This window comes from Bemisia tabaci, chromosome 4 (genome assembly GCF_918797505.1).
Source record: "Bemisia tabaci chromosome 4, PGI_BMITA_v3".
In the NCBI taxonomy this organism is placed as follows: Eukaryota; Metazoa; Arthropoda; class Insecta; order Hemiptera; family Aleyrodidae; genus Bemisia; species Bemisia tabaci.
This window is the reverse complement of record NC_092796.1, coordinates 11645446-11666890: the sequence shown is the minus strand read 5'-3', so window position 1 is coordinate 11666890 and position 21445 is coordinate 11645446. Positions and strand designations below refer to the sequence as shown.

Sequence of the window (21445 nt, the reverse complement as noted above, 5' to 3'; positions counted from 1 at the left end):
ACGTGATTCACATCGAGCGCTAAATGTTATCATGACAGTCTGTGCGAGATGAAAATCTGGCAACCTCAATCTTGACGCTTTGGCCCACTTATAGCAAATTGATAATAGTTTGAACAACACATGGTTGGTCGGGAATGAACATTATTCGATTGAGAAGCTTGCTGAAACTGTGGTAGTGCGCAATTTGACTCACGAAGAGCTTTGAGTTTCTTGTGAGCGGGCAGTTCAAATTCCTCGTAACCAATGTGAAATAAAAACCTTAATATCTTCCTTAGGAAATAATTTCAGTAATTTTCGTTGTGTGAATCGTGTTCTACGTGAAATTCTGGTTAAGAAACATGTATCCGATTGCTTAAATTCGTACCTTGTCTAGTGGTCCATTCTTCTGTTGATGTTTGCTTACATGACACTTATTTTGTTGTTGCTCATTTTTATTATGTGTTATCTATAGGAATTATCTTTGCTGTTATGGGTGGGATTACTTATTGATTTCCTCTAATTTTAGGTTTAACTTTCAATAATTAGAACCTGGTTTTTCAATTTTACATTATATTTATGGGAGTAAACTTAACATTGTTTCCACGGCACTTTCTCGGTCTAAGTGGAATACCTCCCCGGTGTTCAGATTATCCTGATTGTTATTTTTTGTGAAATAAAATTTCTTCTGCGGGACGCATTTTAAGTATTATTTCTGTTACTTATTTTTTATTCATTGTTTTAGAATCTTTATTACTTCGTCAGTTCTTTAAATTCTCATCGCTCAAGTTTCAAAAATACCTTGTCGTCAATTTTATTGAATAAAACATAAAAAAATTGAAAGATTTTCAACCGTCGCAATAGACGTTCTTCGTTCACAAGTTCTTCAACTTCAGTCATCTATAATCTTCGTATGTAAAGTAGATAAATGTCCAGAATTCGAATGAAAAGTTTTTGACAATGTTAAGCTGCGCCTGAAATTGTGCTCTGACGCAAGGATTCATTAAGAAATTATACAATACTGTTTAATGGCAGCTGTTGAGGGAGACAGAACCTGATAGATCAACCGGAAAATGTATGACGTAAAATCCATTCTTTTTTCTGCATCGGGAAATAGAGGAAAACCATTTAAATCAATATTTGTGCCTATGCTGACTTTCAATGCAACGTCGTAACTTTTACACGCAATTTTTCGACATTTCTCTGTCTCTACAAAAATACAAATCAATTGGTCGCTTATATGCAATGTGAACGAATTTTATCTATATTTGGACTGATTAATTCAATATAGGTAACTTTAGTACAATGACTTCATTTTGAAAAATGTATTCATTTATTTATTTATTCATTACTCGTTGAATTTGCCGTGCATTTAACACTCTTACATCTTTCAATGGACAAGACCATCCAATTCGATGGCGGACTTAATGGTTCATTCATAGGTTTTTGCAAGTCTCATTCTTTTTGCTGTTTCGTCATTATGCATTGGAGGTATCTAATCACCCTACCTCTCATTCTTTTTAATTTAAATCTTCGCACTGACAACCTATGGCAACGTTTTTGACTCGATTCATAGAAATTTTGTGAAAAGCTCGACTAGGTTACATACGTTTAAAAATCATGAATACACCAAAAATTTGACATCATATTTCATTGATTTATCAAAAGAGAATTTTACCGCTCTTTCTGGGAAGGAAGGTTGTCCCAGTTGTGCGTTCTTTGATATTCATAGCAACTTCAAAGATTTATCATTTTTATCAATTTTCGTTTCTTTTTTCTTTGTGATTAAACCATAGATTGTTTAATGGGTGGAAGTTAAAAATGACGCTGTGTTTTGGAAACTGTTTAGTCTTTGAATGTTTAGCCATTTTGCTTTGCTTGTGCTCAATTGTCCCAACGGTTGAAAACTATGACTACGTATCGGACAAGTTGGCACCTATTATACTCGGTAAAATGCCTTAAAATTTGAACCATGAATTCATTATTCGTGTGACAAATTTGTCATTTTTTATCGTGAAAAAGTTAATATAATTTAGATTTACGAAGCGTTCTATTCACCAACTTGATGGTGGATAAAGACTATACACAGGATATACAAGGATTATACATATTGAATGACAGGAAAATTAAAGAGTGATATATGAAGAAAGAAAAAGGAACATTTTAAGATGTGCTGTAAGAGTTAAGTTAGAAAAAAACTTAGTAGTAAAAAGAAATTGATGGAAATATTGGATATCGCAAGTTATTGCAGTAGAAGAGTGAATGGTGCAGTAACATATAGCAGGACACTGAATAGTCACTCTTTCTGAGAAAAATTCCTCACACCGATGAACACAATTTTATCAATAAAAAATTATCTCTGTTGAATAAGTTCCGCAAAAAAATTCTGTTGTTTAAATGAGAAATAAAAGATATCTCCAGTTGTTTTACGAGGAATTATACTTAGGGCGACTATAATTTATCTTATGAGAATTGAAAGTTTTTTGCAAAAAAGAGTCACTCAAATTTTCTTTTTAATTGAATGAAACCCAGTATTGATTTAGTGACATTTTAAAGTTCATGATTAACTAGCAAAATTTCAAGTTAAATCTCAATTTCTTTATCGATTGCTTTAAATATAACGGCGCTACTAAACTGTATCGGTTACGTAATCAGTATAGCGTAACAGCAGGAATTTTGATTGAGAGATCATTAACCAGTGCGGAGACATGAAAGACCGATTGTCGATATTTCCCATCTGAAGCTATAGCAAAATATCGATTATTAAGGTGTGAGTTGCGAACATCCTGTATAAAAATCATTTTCCATAGGTTTACATGGCAGATCAATCGATACATCGCAAAGAAACGCCACACCATTGCCATTGACCAATCGTTAGACCAACCTTGAACGTACTCATCTCCTCTTTCCTCTCTTGCCTCCTCTTTCCTCTTCTCTCTTCTCCTCTTCGTACTTTTTTAGTATTTTTCTTCCTTATCATTTTAGTGAACGGCGTAAGTGATAGTCAAATCGAAGGAAAATGGGACACGAGAGGCCATCCGAAACTCTGTAAAAGGAGGGAAACGGAGTGGGAATCATTGTGGCTGAACCCTGATATAGCTATCAAGGGGCCTATACATCAAAGATGCTGGGTAAATTCTTTGATTTTAATCTAAATTCTTAGAAAAATGCACCTTATAAAAAGGGGAGAATGTACTTTTAGAAAACTCTCACCAGTCGAGTCAAAAATTTGATTATTTTAAAGCGCTTTTTGTAAGATTCACGGTAATATTTCAGAGAGATGAGGGGGGGGGGGGTGAACGGAAATCAGAGTTTATGCGCTTTTCGGCTACGAGGACTAATCAAACAGTCATGCACTCTGCCGTGCTAAGGAAAAACGCCGTATGAGCCTTCAACCGTTGCCAAAGTTCCTTTGACAAATCACTAATTTTCAGGAAACTGTGTGAATATTTTCCTTCAAATTTCTGAGGTAATTTTGCTTGGGATTTGATCTAAAAATTCTGAAAATTTAAAGGAAAAAAAACGAAATTTTTTTCCAAAATAAATATTTTATCGGAGAAAATTTGGCAACTCTCAAATGTTCATACGGCGTTCTTCCTTAGCACGGCAGCACTCAGATCTACAAGAGTGAATGGTACATTAGCCTCTTTCGGAGGCTTCATGTATGCATTTGTTAAAATTAAAAAAAAAAATAAAAAATAAAAAAAATCACTTGGGTTGTAGGACCAAAATGCTCGATGATGTCAAGGCTATCAGTCCAAGGGGTCTCAAGGAGAGGGGAAGGAAGGATCATAGGGGTTCAAATGAGTCTTACTTCATTGAATCCTAAACCTCGTTTGATGCTTAAACATGCTCAGCGTAAATCAAAGTTTTTCAATCCGTTGAACTGAACTCGGAGGAGACTTGGGCGACCGGTTTAGCAAAGATCGAGTCTCTTAACTTTTGGTTTCCGAACTAGAGAACGAAAAATAGCCGACTGAAATTATCGGTCCGTTCCAGCACAGGAAAAAAAGGATGCTAATTTAAGATTTTGGATGTAAAAAAGGGTGCAACAACTCATAAAACGCTGAGTTAACCGCCACAGAAATTATGGTAGTTTTACATCTTAGTATTGCTGAAATATCTGCTGTAGCGGTTTATTCAGTGTTATGTGAGTTGTCGCACACTTTCTACATCCAGAATGTTAAATTAGCATCCTTTTTTTTCGGTGCGCGATGTTGTCCCTTTGTGCACTCATCACCGAAGTCTGGTCCCCTGTCAGGCATGTTCCTTTTTCTCTGTGAAGCTTTCTGGTTAACTTTCTGGAATTAGTCCTCATGATCTTTTTACACTTAAAGGCTTTCAGGTTTCAACTCCTGTACGACAGATCAACTCGCAAATGCATGAATCGGGTAGGCGTAGAAACGCGGGTGAAAGGGCGACTTGGAAGTCTATCGTCGAGCGAATTTCTGACGGCTGACCCAATCACTCAACAACTTCCGATGAGCCAATATTTCCACAAGATGGTCAAGGCTCTCGAGAACAGCGGCTACTCGTCCGACAGCAGCCTCAAGGCGCATAGCTATGATTGGCGCTACGCTCCTCGTAAGTGCTCGCAAGTTTGCAAGTAAATGTGGTTTTCAGAAGCATGCTTCATTCTCTTTTCCAGCGAATAAATCCTTAAAGGCTGCCATAGAATTATGTTACACCGAAAAAAAATGATGCTGATTTAACATTCTGGATGTAAAAAGTGCGAGAACTCACACATGGCTTACGCAACCGCCACAGCAGTTAATGTAGCAATGTCAAGATGTAAAACTAACTGCTGAGGCGGTTAATTCAGTGTTTCAACAAGAGGGCAGAAAGTATTCGTAGATATAAAGTGGACCACTGGACAAGAAGCAAAGCGAAGCATTCTGATACATGGATCCGAATTAAAATTTCACCTAGAGCACGATTTGCGCAGCAAATATTACTGAAAGTAACACTTAACAAAGATATTTCATGTTTCTTGACGCGTGAATTCAAACCTCCCGCTCATGAAAATACAATGGTCTTCGTGAGTCAAATCGCCCACTAAACATTACCATGACGGTCTTTGCGATATAAAAATCTGGCAGCTTCAATCTTAACAACTTGGCTCAGCAATATACCAAGTTGCATATAGTTTGAACAACAGAAGGTGGAAAATGAAAAGTGCTCGATTGAAAAGCCTGTCGAAACCGTCGTAGCACGTGATTGGATGTGAAGGATTCAAATTTCCCGTAAACCAATGTAAAACAAAAAAACGTTTATATCTTTGTTAGGAGTTGATTTTAGTAATTTTTAATGCAAGAGTTGTGCTCTACCTAAAATTCTGGTTAAGAAATGTGTATCAGATAATGCTTAAATTCGTACCTTGTCCAGTAGTCAATTTTACGTATTTGTCAGTATCCTTATGATTTGTCATTTATTTCTCCATTATATTTTTTTCATTATTCGTCAGCCCGGCAAGATGACTTCAACTACTACAAAGGATTCACAGAGCTGGTGGAAATAGTGGCAGATCAAACAAAACGGAAGGTCTTGCTCGTGGCTCACAGCATGGGCGGATTGGTCACCGCGCACTTCCTCATGAACAAACCCCAAGAATGGAAAGACAAATACATCCACGCCTTCCTAACGGTCGGGACACCCTGGTTGGGGAGCCCAAAGGCTATTTCGAACTACATTGTTGGTAAGATGAATTTGTGAAATGTGAATATTCATTATTGGTGAAAGAGCCATGAGAAAAATTGGACACCGACCCACTATCAATGAAAGTGCACCATGGATGAACAAAGATATATTAAGTTCGCTCAATTTTTTAACACCTGAAGGAACGTTGGTTTGTCACCTTTTGGTGACTGGAAAGTGACCGTCAGACCGAGACTTTGTCTCAATAGACACTTTGTTTTGTAACCTTTTAATTGGTCGAATCACGACATGCTTTCTGGCCAATCACACCAAAAAACAAGGGTAACGCTCCAAAATATCCTGGTAAGTGATTACCAACGAGTAAGCTGAAAGGAACTGGGTTATCCGTCCGCAATAATTGTGCTTAGACACACTACCTTCTTTTCTCCATGTAGAAACTTCAATAGATGCTCAACGGAATATAAAGCTCCTTTGTACACGTTGCCAAATTTAAAAAAAATAATAATTTACGAAGAACTGTATTTTTCAAAGCCTTAGATTCCTCGTGGTTTCCATGGTCTGCAAATTCTTTCCAATGGCTGGAGCCTCCAAAGTTTCACATACTTCGAGTTCAGATATATCAGTTCTCGATAAATTCTGATGTAACAATTTACTGAAATCCATGGAACTTAGAGTCTTCCTGTCAATGAAGCATGGAACCAAAATCGCATCAGTTTTTTTTCTTTCTTCTCACAATAGTTTTACAATTTTGCACTCGGACGTGTTTTAACTTTATTCCTATTTTTGTTGAATCAGGCAATACTTACGGTATTCCAACCATGGATAAGAAAATCATGTTGGGCATGGTGAGAACTTTTCAGTCCATCGCATTTCTACTACCTGAAGAAAAAGAATTCGAGGATGCAACATTAGTTGAGTGGGTTCCTCAGAATAAAAAATACACGACGAAAGATTACCAACAGTTTTTTAAGTGCGTAAAAATATTTTGCATTACCTAATTAACTCATTTGTTGCGTCTCTAAAGCATTGTGCATGTTATTACATCAGCATCGCCTTTCAAATTATATGATTTTATAATTAAAAAATCAGAATTCCTGTGTTGAAATTATAATTAGGTTGCCTTTTTGTAATGTCAACTATTTTAAGTAGATTAGTAACGAAAAAGGCAAATTCCAGATTTTCTAAGAAAAAAGTTGACTTGGTAGAGTTGAGACTGAACATGTGAGATCCTTCAACATCTGAGGATATTGATCAGTAAAATCTGCTCGATGGAATCTTTTAATTGATAGTCTATAGTCGACTAATGAAGGAATTTTTCAACATTTCCTCTTTTAATTCGAGGATTAAAACTCTTACTCGAGATATTTAGAGAAGTATTAAACTTTAAAAAATGGGGGAGGAGGGATTAGACCATATTTAATATAGATTATGACAGGTACCTATTTCTTCCATTTTTCACTCAACGGCGTAACTAAATAGGAGCAATTCTAGAGGTTAGAGCTTCCCTTCTTCCAATAACTTGAATTTGCCATTAAAATATGTTATTTGCTGCTGTTTCCCAAAACATATCCTCACCGCACCCGCCCTCTTTGAGACATTTATGACTGTATCGTATCGTCTTCTCCTTTTTGTGAAAAATGTCTGAATACACCGTAGGTTACCCTGGTAAAAATTGGCAGTAGAATGTGTTCCAAAATACTATAGACCTAAAGCCGGCTGTAAGATTTCCAATAGCTTCTGTAGCCGGCTGTACAATTTCTTATACCATTTTATAGTCGATGGCGATTAAGCAACAGCCAGACGATAAAGTTTATACTAAACCTTACTGAATACGGATACTAGGACTTAGTTAGTTTTTGGACTACCGCTCTCTTTTTGTGCCGTAGTATCTTGATTTATTTTGCGAGGAAAGCTCCGTAATTTTGAAGGATGCCTGTCATTCTTAATATGTTGGAGCACCTTCAATTTCTTATGATACTGTGCAATACCTCTGGTGTGAAATGATTGCTTCAGACGCCGTGGCACGCTGCGGCGCGGCGGGCGGGCAGGCAGAGAGCGCGAACCGCGCATTGGCGCCTACAAACCTAACAGGGATACTTCACGCATTGCGCAATGCGTGAAGTATCTCTGTTAGGTTTGTAGGCACTAGTGCGTCGCCGCGCAATGCGTGAAGTATCCCTATTAGGTTTGTAGGCGCCAATGCGTCGCCGCTCCGCTTAGTGTTAGGCTCTAATATTTAATCTCGCGGAGTCAGCGTTTTTCAACTCATGATTTTGAAATGTTTGTACACTCTGTATGGACCATCTCATTTTAATTGATGAAAAGAAAAATATCTTTTAAAGGAAAATATAATGTGTGTTTTGTAAATATTAAGGTAGCTCTGTATCAAACTTAATGATTTCCAAAGCACACGAATTTAGTATATTTAATGTGTCTTTACCTACCATATACAGGGATGTTCTGTTCGAGGATGGTTATCTAATGAGAGAAGATGTCCGACCATTTTTCCCTGTTGCTTTGGATAAATTAGGAGTGAAATTTTATTGCGTGTGGACGAATCTGACTGAACTTCAGACACCCGGAACGTAAGTCTCTCCTTCAGTTATTTCAGTTCGTCACTCATTTAACTCCTTTCCATAAATATTAAATCTGAACAATTTGATATTTAGCATTCCAAAGGATAATCAGTCAAAAATTTCTCAGGACAGACTCTATGGACTTTTGTGAGCCTAAAGGATGTCTTTCCAAAGACCTCTAGAAGGTCGCGATGAGTTTTGCTCAATTCCTACAAATTCTAAATAGTAAATACACGCACATGCTCGGTTCGTGGTCGAAAAATTGACTTCAAACTATATGAATATGATTAACATCATTTTTCAGTCACAAGTTCGTAATTCAAACGAATTTAGGAAGCTATAAACCTTTTCCAATAATTCGCCGATATTTAGAGAAAAAACTTCAGCACAGAAGTAGGAATGTGAGTTGTTTTAGAGCTGTGAGATATAAATTAATGCAGGCGGATCGTGTCTAAATGTCTTTCGAGCATAAAATCGAGCAACATAATATAATTTCCTCCTCTCTACTCACAATGTCTCACGTTTACTCTGACCAATTCTCCTTCAATAACCCGAGTAGGCAATTTGAGCGGCTTGGGAACAGTAGTAGTTGCTTCAGCAATGTGATCACGTTCATTTGTAAGGTTAGCGAACCAATTATTGTTTATTCTGCTCATAACAACTCACATTTTTCTGAACCAGTCTGCCTTCGATAACCTGAGTAGGAAATATGCGCAGTTCTAATAATAATGATACAGTACTGATAGTTACTTATACCAGTGTCACCAAGATTATTCCTTTTAAGCAAAATATTAGAAGGCTACTTTCTTTAATCCACTATGACTCGTGTTTATAATACCAGTTTGCCTTCAATAACCTAAATAGGCAATGTTAGTGGCTTGAAAGCAGTAATAGTTGCTTACAGCTGTATGGCCAACGTCCATTTTGTGATAAGCATACCATCTCTGAACCACACAAGGGGCTAAGGAATGACAATGAAAACGGCCGTTAATAATAGATGATTATGAGAAGACTTTTATTTGTTGGGTCTGTATCGACAAAAACAACTTTGTCTCTACTTAACTAATAATTTTCAATATTCCAGGTATCGAGTCACAGCACCCAAAATAAGTGACACGGAGGAGGTCGAAATCGTAAACATCGTCGGCGATGGGACAGTGCCGCTGAACAGTTTGCGATATTGCGAGAAGTTTCAGAGTGCAAATGTCGTTATTCAAAATTTCCAAGGGTACGAACACACCGGAGTACTTTACGAGACAGTGTTTCACGATTATGTGATGTCAGTCGCTAAAGGAGCTCAATCATTTCCCTGAATGAAGCCCGGCTAAGAAGTTCGTCAAGAAAATTGACGACAAATCGTACCAAAATTAATATAAGTTTCGTAAACCAAGAGATTATCATTCGTTCACTGGATAATAAATGAAGCTCACAATAATTTATTACTAGGGAGAGAGTCGGAGTTAATACAATCAAAACAAAATGTTCTTGTTATTATACCTTTTGGAGGTTTGATTTCAGTTCGTTAAGAACAATAGCTTAGTTAGTTCAACAGCCCTTCATATCGGGCTGCACGGGGTAGAAATACTGCTAAAAATGTCATATGTAAATATTGGAATTTGATTGGAAAGGGGGGGGGGGGGAATTCAAAATTATGTTTACCAGAAAAAAGTTCCAAAACGGTTGAAACACTCATTCATTCTTTCAATCGATTAATAGTTTAGTTCAACATCAATTAAGAATTGCAAATCCCAGAGAAAACTGTGATAAACGTGAAGATTTTACCCTATTTCAGCGTTTGTCTGTTGGCGCGTATACGTAGTATACCGCCTTTGCGATCGTTTCGACCCCCCCCCCCCCCTCGATACAATAACCGAGTCCCCTAGTTCCTTACCGAAAAGTGACTACCGCGAACTTCTGAGATTTTCCAAAGCGTGTAAAAAGTTTACTAATCCGTCAATAATAATGATTAAAATTTGTTTCTCATTCTGGGGCTCGCTAGTTTATGTGTAATGAATACCAAGAGTCTACGTTTCTTGGTTTTTTTTAAAAAAACCTTAGAATGGGGCGCGCTGATTTAAAATATGCATATATAAGCGGAAGCAAGCGAACTGATTCGAGGATGGCTGACCAGTTCGGCACTCCTTGAATGAGAATTTCACTCACTCCGTTTTGTTCACAACGTTGCTTTGACATATCTCCACAACACTGTTATCCTTTTCAAAAGTTGGTACTCCTTGCTCTGATAGCCGGGGCCACCAGGATAGTGGTAAGTGCAATCTGTGATGAGCCTCGAGACTCATTAGACCATTTGCTAAACGTGGCTCATACAGGAGTCCACTAAGCCCTCTCGTCCCCACGCTCCTGATCACTGCGTCGGCGTCACGAAGAACAATGGGCCTTGGGTCCCAACGCGGCCGATACCCGTACCCCGCAATTACTCACGCTTCATTAACCATTTCACCGTCACGCTAGGATTCATCCAATTTTCAAAAAAAATTGTTTCGCATGTATTTAGCAATTTTTTCCTTACTCTCCGTTAAAACACAAATAAAAAGAGACCTCATTCATAAAAATCGGCCGAATAGAAGAGAAGTTACAGTAATCGAAATCCGAAGAAATCAACAAAACCTCGACTCCTCGATACGAAAAATAAAATGAAGGGGAAAAAAAGAAAGTATAAATTACAATTAAATATAATTGACCTCAAAATTTGACAAACAATTCATTTATATACCTAACGCTGAAAAAACTGGGAGAAATTACAAAAAATTTGCCTCTTGCAAGGGGCTTCTTTGTAAGAATTTTGACCTGAAGACAACGGTCGAATAACAGCAGTACTCCATACAATACACGGTGTGCCTGAACGAGTTAAACATTTTTCATACGTCCAAATCGAAAAATCTTTATATTTTTAACTACAATGTTTCTTGAATCGTTTAAGCAAAAAAAAAAAAAAAAAAAATTCCGTCGAGATTCTGGAACGCAAAGGCGCTTTAAAAGTATTCTGGGGCTATAATAGCTAAATCACCGGTAGTAAATTCGTTATATTATTAAAAAGAAATTGACTCCATAGTTTAATTCCTTAGTTTCTTGAATACGATTATTTTAAGCACTTAAACATTTATACCACCAATTTTAGCCATGGGGTGATTTCCTGAGAGCCGATAATATCACGAATTTCTCATAGAACCCCTCAACAGTGGCTTGCTTTTTTGGCAGCCGATTCGGCCATCGAACCGGAGTTTAAATGGAAGCTGATAATAACCCAAAGCTCTGAGAAAAATTTTGAGATGAGTATAAGAACGGTTTGTTGTAAGTAGCGAGGAGAGGCGGGCAAAGCGGCTAAAATCCTATCTAATTTTTACAGTTTTTCTGTTGAATTAATGTTGCCGCGGGCTTCTGACTGTCCACACATAGTTCTGTTCAGCATATCGATACATAAGTATTTACATTTTACATACGTAGAATCTAATTTTCACGTCGGGGAGTTGACATATTTTGATTTTTTCGATTTTATACGGAAAATTGATGGTTTTTCGGGATTGAAATTATTATTGTTTCATGAAAAATAAATGCACCCAAAATGACTATAGCATATTGATTCTTACACATTTGCACTCACAAAATTGGTTGGTAAATTCAACGAGTGGGTGCATCGACCTGGTATATCAAGTTTCTGCAATTTTTTACGGCAAATCAGTAGATTTTTCGGGATGTAGATTGCTTACTTTCAATTCATGAATGAATAAAGCAACGACATGGTTGAACTTCTTTGCATGGAAAGACGTTTAAAATAACAAAATCAAGACGTATTTAATGCAATTGCATTTATATCGAGTCAATTTCTTTTCAATAATATAACGGGATTTTTACTACCGGTGATTTGGGTATTTTAGCCCCAAAATACCTTTAAATCGACTTTATCTTCTAGGAGTTCGACAGAATTTTTCCTTTCTTCGCTTAAATTATTCCGTAGCACTTTTCTTCAAGAATCTGATAAGATTTTGCTTGAGGCAGATCAAAAAACTTAAATTCGATCGAATAGCTTTCTACTTTCACAATACACGGTCTCGTCAAGGTGCGTCTTTGACCTCGCAGTGTTGGATCGTGAATTCTCTTTTTATGCTGTTTGCCTATTTTGAAATCTCTGTAAATGAAAACTAAAGGGGTTGATATGTGCGAGTTAATGACGCGCCTTATCAACACATTGTGTTGGAGTTCACTGCTTGTTTTTTTTTGTCTCAGTATCATCTTATTTAGAGTGAATTTACGAGACTGCGTACTCTTTTCACGGCGTTGCAGATTTCCTGCGCCCAATTTTAATTATAATTGAAGAATGGGTGATGAGAATTAACATCAAATTACTTTCATTCAATTTCGTGTGATTTTAATGTGACGTTTTTACATAAGTCTCTGTAAATTTCAGAAATGTAAATAAAAAAAGCGAAACACCGTTTATATACTTTCTCATTCAATTGATTCATTACTTTTTGGTAACATTGTTACTAATTAATTTGGACATTACAAGTCCATTCGTTGATACGGGGAGAGGAGAAAGACTAAGAAAATAAAGCAACTTATTACTATTCAAGGATTTTGAGCAATAACATTTCACCAATCCACTAAATCACCCTACGACTCTCTATCTATGTCTGTGCGTTATGAATATCCATCCATGAGCATAAACTATCGTTAAATCATGAATTCACCGCTCTTGGCACTGTTATCCATTAAATCATCAGTAGACATGTTTGTTTCCGCATCCTACATTGAAGCGAAATGTTGTGATTCTGTGTAAATTTTCAGAAGCAGCTTACACTCGTGCATAGAATTTAGCATCCCGAATTTTCTTTTCTTTAAAAAAAGTTAAAAATTAAAATAGGTTCAAATATTCCGCTCTCGGAAATAACCTACATCAATCAACGTCAGTCAAACTGATTATTTATGACATGCATCAATATGTTCGGAAATCTACCCGGGCCAAGTCTTACAAAACCATCCTTATCCTTCCTTCTCCGATAACAGCTGTCACAAGCTCATAACTTAGCAAGTCACAGATTAATGTCATTCTACAAGAAACATTTGAGTTTTGGTGAGTATAATGTACTTCGCTGTGATCATCAAGCCAGGCGTTCACTAGATCGCAATTTTCAGATGGAAGCTCTCGGATTTTGAGGATGGAATATTTTAACCAACGGATGCGTATTACTTTCGAGCAGTATTAATACCGCGGGATTGGGTATTTAAAAAAAAAAAAAAAAAAAAAAAAGTTTAAGATGTAGATAAGTTTATATGTAGATTAGATCGTATAACAGGAACAGGTTGACGATGATTCCCTTAAAAAAATATCTGAAAACTCATTAGCACAGGGAAATTAAGAATCTCATCATAGTTTGTAGATGATATGAAATAATTGGGGGCTTAGAGGACAAGATGCATAGATTCAATTTTTGATATTTCGAGAAAAACGTGTTTGAAGTTTCGAATTACATGGATCCTCATGGCGGAAAGAAAGTTCAAACTGAATTTTTTACGCATAAAAATTGGAATTTGGGGGCGAATTTTTCACAGAATATGCTTAAAGACCAGACTTGAAATCATTAATATTTCAATTTTTCCAAAAACTGCACTCATACGCCTTGCCCTCCAAGCCTCTCAATTATACAAATAATTTCAAAGGTATAAAGTTCTTGGCATAGAAATCAATGTCACTGACAAATTAGAATGTGTAAAGCTCACGCATTAACAAAGACAAACAAGTTGGATTTTGCAATCGCTAGCGATGGCAATATTCGTCATGGGAACGTTAGCTTCTGGGATATGAAAATGTTAAGGTACAGTTCGTTTGTAGTATCTTCTGAATTGAAGGGGCTATGTAATTTTGTGTTGACATCTCTTTTTTAACATTTTTAATTATTTTCTTTGCATACAAGAAAGCTGTTATGTACCAATTATTTATTTTCGTTGGATTATTATATGGTTTTCGGAAGTTAACGCATTTAAGTTTCAGGTTCGCTTTTTCGGCGTAAAGTATACATAAGGTGTCCCAAAAGCACCGGGACTTGTTCTGTAACTTCGAAAGTAAGATAGATACAGACATGATCTTGATCTCATTTTAAAGATCAACTCAATACCCATCGATTAAAACCAAAATCAGCTCAATCGGATAAAAATTGACCGAGTTATGGCAATTTGAAATCAGCGAGGAAAGTTTACGCCTACGGTTTTTAAGGAAGATTCTTCATCGCCGTAAATCGAAAAGTCGGCCGATAAAGTGATGCTTATTGTGTTTTTTTATTTTCGAGGTGTCATTTATCAACATTTTGTACCATCAAACACAACAGTTGACAGTGCGTATTATTGCAAAGTACTAAAGGAGTTGAGAATGCACATTTCCCGGAAACGGTCGGACTTGAAAGCTTCGTGGATACTCCATCAAGACAATGCGCGGCCTCACACATCGAGCTTAACACGTGAATTTATGAGTAAAAATGGAGTTGAAACAATCCCTCATCCCCCTTATAGCCCTGACTTGGCTCCATGTGATTTTTGGATGTTTCCTACGCTTAAAAAGGAGCTTCGCGGACGAAGATTCGTATCGAAGACCGAAATCCAGAATGCAATTCAAAACTTTTTCAACTCCATCCCAGAGGAAGAATTCAGGAAAACAATGTTGGATAAGTGGCAAGAGCGCATGAAAAAGTGCATCCGGTTTGATGGACGGTACTTTGAAAAGCAAAAGGAAGTTATGGAAGATTCGGAGGAAAGTGGATACGAATATTAACTTTTTGAATCCTGGTAAGCGAAAAATCTTCCTAAAAACCGTAGGGGTAAACTTTCCTCACTAATTTCAAATTGTCATAACTCGGTCAATTTTTATTCGATTGAGCTGATCTTGGTTTTAATCGATAGGTATTGAGTTGATCTTTAAAATGAGACCAAAATCATGTCTGTATCTATCTTACTTTTGAAGTTACAGAACCAGTCCCGGTACTTTTGGGACACCCTACGTATGATATTTTTACTCTACACATATGCCCGAATACGCATCATAAGGGACCTATGTGCTTCCTAAGTTGCCAAGTATTAATTATTGTTAGATGATTGGTCTAAAACATTCAATACAACCAGTAAAAATTAACTGTCGTCTACGAGATTCGAACCCCCGCTCGCAACAAAAAGGATGTATGTGAAGCGCTGACTTGGCGTCTCAATCAACCGAGCTATCTCGACGCTCATTTACGGTTGGAGAAAAGATAACAGTTAAGTGATCTCGGACGCTGAGCGGGGCTTCACAAAAGACGACCTTGACATCCGGCCACTGCTGTTAAGAGACAGCGGATTAAGTGCATTTCTCTGTGAGACATTGTTTGCCTATGCTTTCATGTGTCACAAGGTTCATCTCAGGTTGCATTTGCGATCGCGGCAGTAAACTGAGGCAATATTTCTGTATTCATGGATTAAATCCATCAATCGAGTTCTGATTTTGGCTCATATATCCGTAACGGGTCCTCCAGAACAATTTTCCGCCTTGTACGATGGTTATTATTTCTTTATATCTATGTTTAAAATTTGAGGTGGGATAATGGCGGCTTCTCAAGAGCAACGAGGTAGGCGATCTTTTGCACCAACGAACAGAAAACTGATGGCGAAAAATAGCCAATGAAAACCTCCCAAAAAAAAGAATTTGCCTAAAAACGGAACTTCGTGGTTCTGCGCAGATTTACCAGTCAGACACGACATCTCAAGGTGGAAAAAAAACTCGCTGAAAGCGAATTTTAGAAATCAACACAACTTGACGTAGAGACATGATTGGCTAAAAAATACAACGGTTTTTGATACATCGGAAAATCAACCAAAAATCGGAGACTGGGCGAAACGCTCAAGGTCGCAGAGGTATAGGGAATCCCATAGCGAAAGCAACGGAACGATTCTAATATCATGGGGAACTCCGTTCCCATGACAATAGAGACTCTTTACAGTGTTTTTAAAAATTTGAAAACTTTCACTTTCGGAGATTCAGCATTTTCTTATGGGTAGCGACAGTCGTCGCACCCTCTTGTTAGCTGTTACGCTACAGATCAAGTAGCTTGCCTGACAACTCCACCAAACATTAGCTTGTTTTCTAAACAAATGAGGCACTGTAGACAATGCGTAAACTAAAACACTCCATTACATGTTTCCTCTTCAAAATTTTAAATGCCTCTCATGAAACTCAAGTGGATCTAAGACTGAACTAGTAAACTCAGGACACCAACTATGGAAATTTTTTAGAGACAACGCTAATTAAATTATTCGCAAACCCTAGACTCTCTCTTCTTAAAATGCGATTCCCTCTCATCATTGAAAACACTTGATGAAGTCTGTCAGTGTTGAGGCCAATCGAGATGGTATCTAATCGAATGTACTATTGCCTTTTGCTGGTCAGGTTTGAGCAGATTATGTTGAATCTGTTGCCGAAAAGCGTCAGCTGTTTTGTAAAGTTTTGATTCCTCCAGTTTTTCATTTCTCAGTTTCAGTTCGGTATGATACCTTGCCCATAAAGGTGATCTAAAAGCGTCCTCCGAGTGTTATTTCTTTCCATACCACCTTTAGCTTTTACCTTTAGCCTTTAGGTTATGGGCCCAGAGCAGTGCAGTTTTTATTCGTGATTTCATTAAGTGTCCAATTAACAATGAGTGGTGACCATAAAACTAAAAGAAATATTAAGCCGTTCGACGGTACCAAATACTCAATTTGGAAGTTGCGAGTGCGAGCGGTCTTGGCCGAGTTAAAAGTCTTATCCGCCGTAGACTCGGTAACCACGGTTACGACTCAGACCGCGTCGGGCGATAACAGTGTTGCAAGTGGTGCAAGTGAAATCTCGGACGATTCGGACCTAAAAGCGAAAAATGTAATTCTCGAGTATCTCGCGGACTCTCACATTCACTTCGTTAGCAACGAAAAAAGTGCACGAGACATTTTCTTAAGTTTAGATGCCATTTACGAGAGGAAGAGTTTGGCCGCGCAAATATCGATTAAAAAGAAGTTGCTCGCGTTAAAATTCCAAGGACAGTCAGATTTAATGAAATTCTTCACAGTTTTTGACGATTTGATGACTGAGCTGAGTGCCGCTGGCGCCACGTTGACCGAATCTGATAAGGTGGCTCACCTTTTAGTGACGTTGCCAAGCAGCTATGATGGTATCGTTACAGCTATCGAGACTTTGTCAGAAAACAACTTGACATTAGCTTTTGTTAAGACAAGGCTACTTGATCATGAAACAAAGCTGAAGGGTGATGATGATACAAGCCCCAAAGTCCTCCTCTTGGACCACCAAAAACGAAAGTTCCCACTAAAGGGTTCAAAGTTCAATTCTCAAAAGTTCAATCCGAACATTAAGAAGAAGAATAACTTCAAACCTTTTCAGAAGAAATCAATGGGATGTTTCCATTGTGGCCGTAAAAATCACGTGATCAAGGATTGCATTTACAGACGCAATCAATCGAGCCAAAATTCACCGAGACCCAACTTAAAGAGCGTGAAAGTTAAAGATAAAGATGACTATTCACCCGAAAGTGCAAATATCTCTGCTTTTGCCTTCATGGCGGGTGAATCTCAAGGAAATCAAGAAGCTGGATTCTGGATCCTGGATTCTGGAGCATCGGCCCATATTTCAAAAACTGATGCATTCTTCAACAGCAGCGTGACACTAGATCCTCCAATGAAGATTGCCATCGCAAAGAGTGGAGCCTTCATCACTGCCCTTAAAAAAGGGAATATCAACGTTACGACTCAATCCGGGTTCAGCGGACTTCTCGAGGACGTTCTATTCTGCCCTGAAGTTCCTCATAATTTATTGTCCGTGAAGAAAATCCAGGAAGCTGGATTCACGGTCACCTTCGATCAAAAGGGCGTACAAATTACAAAGGGAAGTACAGTGTTTTTCAAGGGTAAGCCCTTTCATAATTTATTTTCGATTACATTTTTGATTAATTCCCAGAATGCAAACATGCAAGTTTATAGTGCGATGGGCAATACTACTTATAAACTGTGGCATGAACGCTTAGGACATATTGGCAAGGGAAAATTTTTAGAGTTGAAAAGACATAACATGTTTGATGATATTGACAGGATCAAAAATGTTGCAGTGAGTGAACATTTTTGTGAAGCTTGTATTAAAGGTAAGCAAGCAAGGTTACCATTTCACAAGATAAAAGATAAAAGTCACGTCAATAGAGCGTTATTTATAGTACATTCAGATGTGTCTGGACCAATTAGTCCTCCAACTATTCTGAATAATCAGAATTACTTCGTTTTATTTGTTGATCAATACACTCACTACTGTGTAACTTACTTGCTTCAACAAAAATCGGGAGTTTTTCCTGCTTTCAAAGATTTTGTAGCCAAAAGTGAGGCTCATTTTAATTCAAAATTCGTTACTCTCTACTCAGATAATGGTGGCGAATATTTCTCCACTGAGATGAAACAGTTTTGTATAGATAAGGGAATAACATATCATCCGACCATTCCACGAACGCCTCAGTTGAATGGGGTGGCTGAAAGAATGGTAAGAAGTATCACAGAACGGGCACGTGCAATGCTTCATGGAGCTAAGTTAGATCTTGCATTTTGGGGTGAAGCTGTCCTAACAGCTACGTATCTGATAAACTTGACTCCTACCAAAGCTTTATCAGCATGCATGACTCCGTATGAAGCATGGCATGGAAAAAAGCCCAAAATAGAATTTTTGAGAGTTTTTGGTTCTACGGTCTATGTCCACAACAAAACCAGGAAACGAAAATTTGATGAAAAATCCTGGAAAGCCATTCTAGTTGGTTATGAACCAAATGGATATAAAGTGTGGGACGTAGAAAACGAAAAATTTGTCAAAGTTAGAGATGTAATTGTTGATGAGACAAATTACCTGGTTTCGAGGCCTGTGCTGAATTTGAATAATATTCTAGAAAATCGAGATAAATATGGTGAAACCTATGGTGATAGGAATAGTGCAAACCATAAACTCGATAATGGTCAAGTATCAGTTTCACAGCAACGAGCTGGAGTAAATGAAAAATCAAACACGTGTGAGAAAACATGTGAGCCTTTTAAACCTGAAAACTCTAACAAGGACAAAATGGATGATAAGGATGTGAATGTTAATTTACCTACAGCAAACTGTGACTCAAAGCCCCATGAACTGAGAAGGAGTGAACGAATTAAGGGATTGCCACATGTTAGTTATGATGAAACCGATGATTTAACTCGGTACATTTTAAGTGCTCAATCACTCGAATGTGACATTCCCTCTTCCATTAAAGAGATCGAGAAAAGCCCCGACAAATTAAAATGGAAAAAAGCTATTCAGGAAGAAATTGATTCTTTATTAATCAATAAAACCTGGAATATTGTGCCAGAGCCCATAGGAAGAAACATTGTTGCATGCAAGTGGGTATTTGCAATTAAAAACAATGAATTTGGGGAAAAAGTAAAGTATAAAGCTAGACTTGTAGCCTGCGGCTATAGTCAGAAATTTGCGGAGGACTACGACCAAACATTTGCGCCAGTTGCTCGAATCGCTAGTCTTAGAATCTTAACAGCTTTTGCAAACCAATTTGACCTGTTAATTCACCAAATGGACGTCAAAACTGCATTCTTAAATGGAGTTCTAAAAGAGGAAATTTACATGAGAATACCAGAAGGGATGGAGAGTAAAGAAAATCACGTTTGCAAACTAAATAAGGCACTATACGGTCTTAAACAAGGAGCACGATGCTGGTTTGAAACTTTTGAAATAAAACTCCTTAAGGTAGATTTCAAAACTTCACCTGCGGACCGTTGCATTTACTTTTTGGATAGGGGTGATATTTCCAAAAATATTTACGTTATTCTTTACGTCGATGACGTGGTAATAATTTGCAAAGATCTTAAAACAATGATGAGTTTCAAACGCTATTTAATGAGTGAATTTAGCATGGTAGATTTAGGCAGCATTCGATTATTCTTGGGAATTAAATTCGAAAGAGGTAATGAAGAGATAACCATGAGTCAATGCGCTTACATTGACGCAGTCCTTAAAAAATTCAACATGAGTGATTGCAATCCTATTAGCAACCCTCTTCCGAGCAAATTAAACTTCGAAGCTCTCAATTCAGACGAAAGGTGCGACGCGCCTTGCCAAAGCCTTATTGGATGTCTCATGTATATAATGCTGAGTACTCGACCCGATTTAAGCACTGCAGTAAATATTTTGAGTCGATTCGCTAGTAAAAATAACAAGGAGCTATGGCAGTGTTTAAAACGAGTCCTGAGATATTTGAAAGGATCTCGTGCTTTGAAACTTACGTATAAACGAAATAATGATCATGAGCATATTCTAAGTGGATTTGTTGATTCTGATTGGGCAGGAGATTCAACGGACAGGAAAAGTACCACTGGGTTTTTCTTCAAACTGTTTGGTGTGTGCACCGTTAGTTGGAATACAAAGAAACAGAAATCTGTTGCTGCCTCGTCTACAGAGGCAGAATACATGGCCCTATTTGAAGGGGTTAGGGAAGCTCTCTGGTTGAAGTCATTACTGCATAGCGTAAATTTGGCAATACAACGGCCAATCCCTATCTATGAGGATAATAACGGTTGTATTAGCATTGCTAACAACCCGTCTAGTCATAAAAGATCGAAACACATCGATATTAAATATCACTTTTCCCGAGAGCAAGTTGAAGAAAATACTATTATCCTTCATCATTTGTCCACAGGTGATCAGCCAGCAGATCTGCTCACGAAGCCTCTACCAACTCCGACCTTCTTGAAATTCAGAGCTGAATTTGGGCTCCAATCAGCCAGTACCGAGTGAGAGATTTGATGAGGTTTTCATCTGGGTTTCCCTCATCCTTGCAACAAATGTTGAATCTATTTTCTTTTCTTCCCAGATATTAGATAAAGAATTTTTTTTTTGACGTTTTAAAACCCCCCCCCCCCCAAAAAAAAAAAAAAAAAAAAAAAAAAAAAAAAAAAGTCAAATTTACATTTCAAATTTACATTTCATTTTTCAATGTCAAAATTTAATCCCCAAGTTAAATTTTGAGGGGGCGTGTTGGCGAAAAGCGTCAGCTGTTTTGTAAAGTTTTGATTCCTCCAGTTTTTCATTTCTCAGTTTCAGTTCGGTATGATACCTTGCCCATAAAGGTGATCTAAAAGCGTCCTCCGAGTGTTATTTCTTTCCATACCACCTTTAGCTTTTACCTTTAGCCTTTAGA

The 21445-nt window shown here is 37.5% G+C and overlaps 1 protein-coding gene across 2 annotated transcripts; it reads left to right on the top strand.

Moving 5' to 3' along the window:
• Positions 1-1535: 1535 nt before the first annotated feature.
• LOC109033542 (lysosomal phospholipase A and acyltransferase) lies at positions 1536-12665 on the top strand. Of its 2 annotated transcripts, XM_019046212.2 has the most exons (7): positions 1536-1924; positions 2962-3107; positions 4314-4560; positions 5441-5671; positions 6427-6601; positions 8085-8216; positions 9292-12665. In XM_019046212.2, the coding sequence occupies exons 1-7, from the start codon at positions 1798-1800 to the stop codon at positions 9518-9520; spliced, it is 1287 nt and encodes a 428-aa protein (XP_018901757.2). In that variant the 5' UTR covers positions 1536-1797; the 3' UTR covers positions 9521-12665. The 2 variants fall into 2 exon arrangements, with proteins under 2 accessions (XP_018901757.2, XP_072155432.1); XM_072299331.1 differs by lacking the exons at positions 1536-1924; positions 2962-3107 and having other exon boundaries at positions 4293-4560.
• The last annotated feature ends 8780 nt before the right edge of the window (positions 12666-21445 follow it).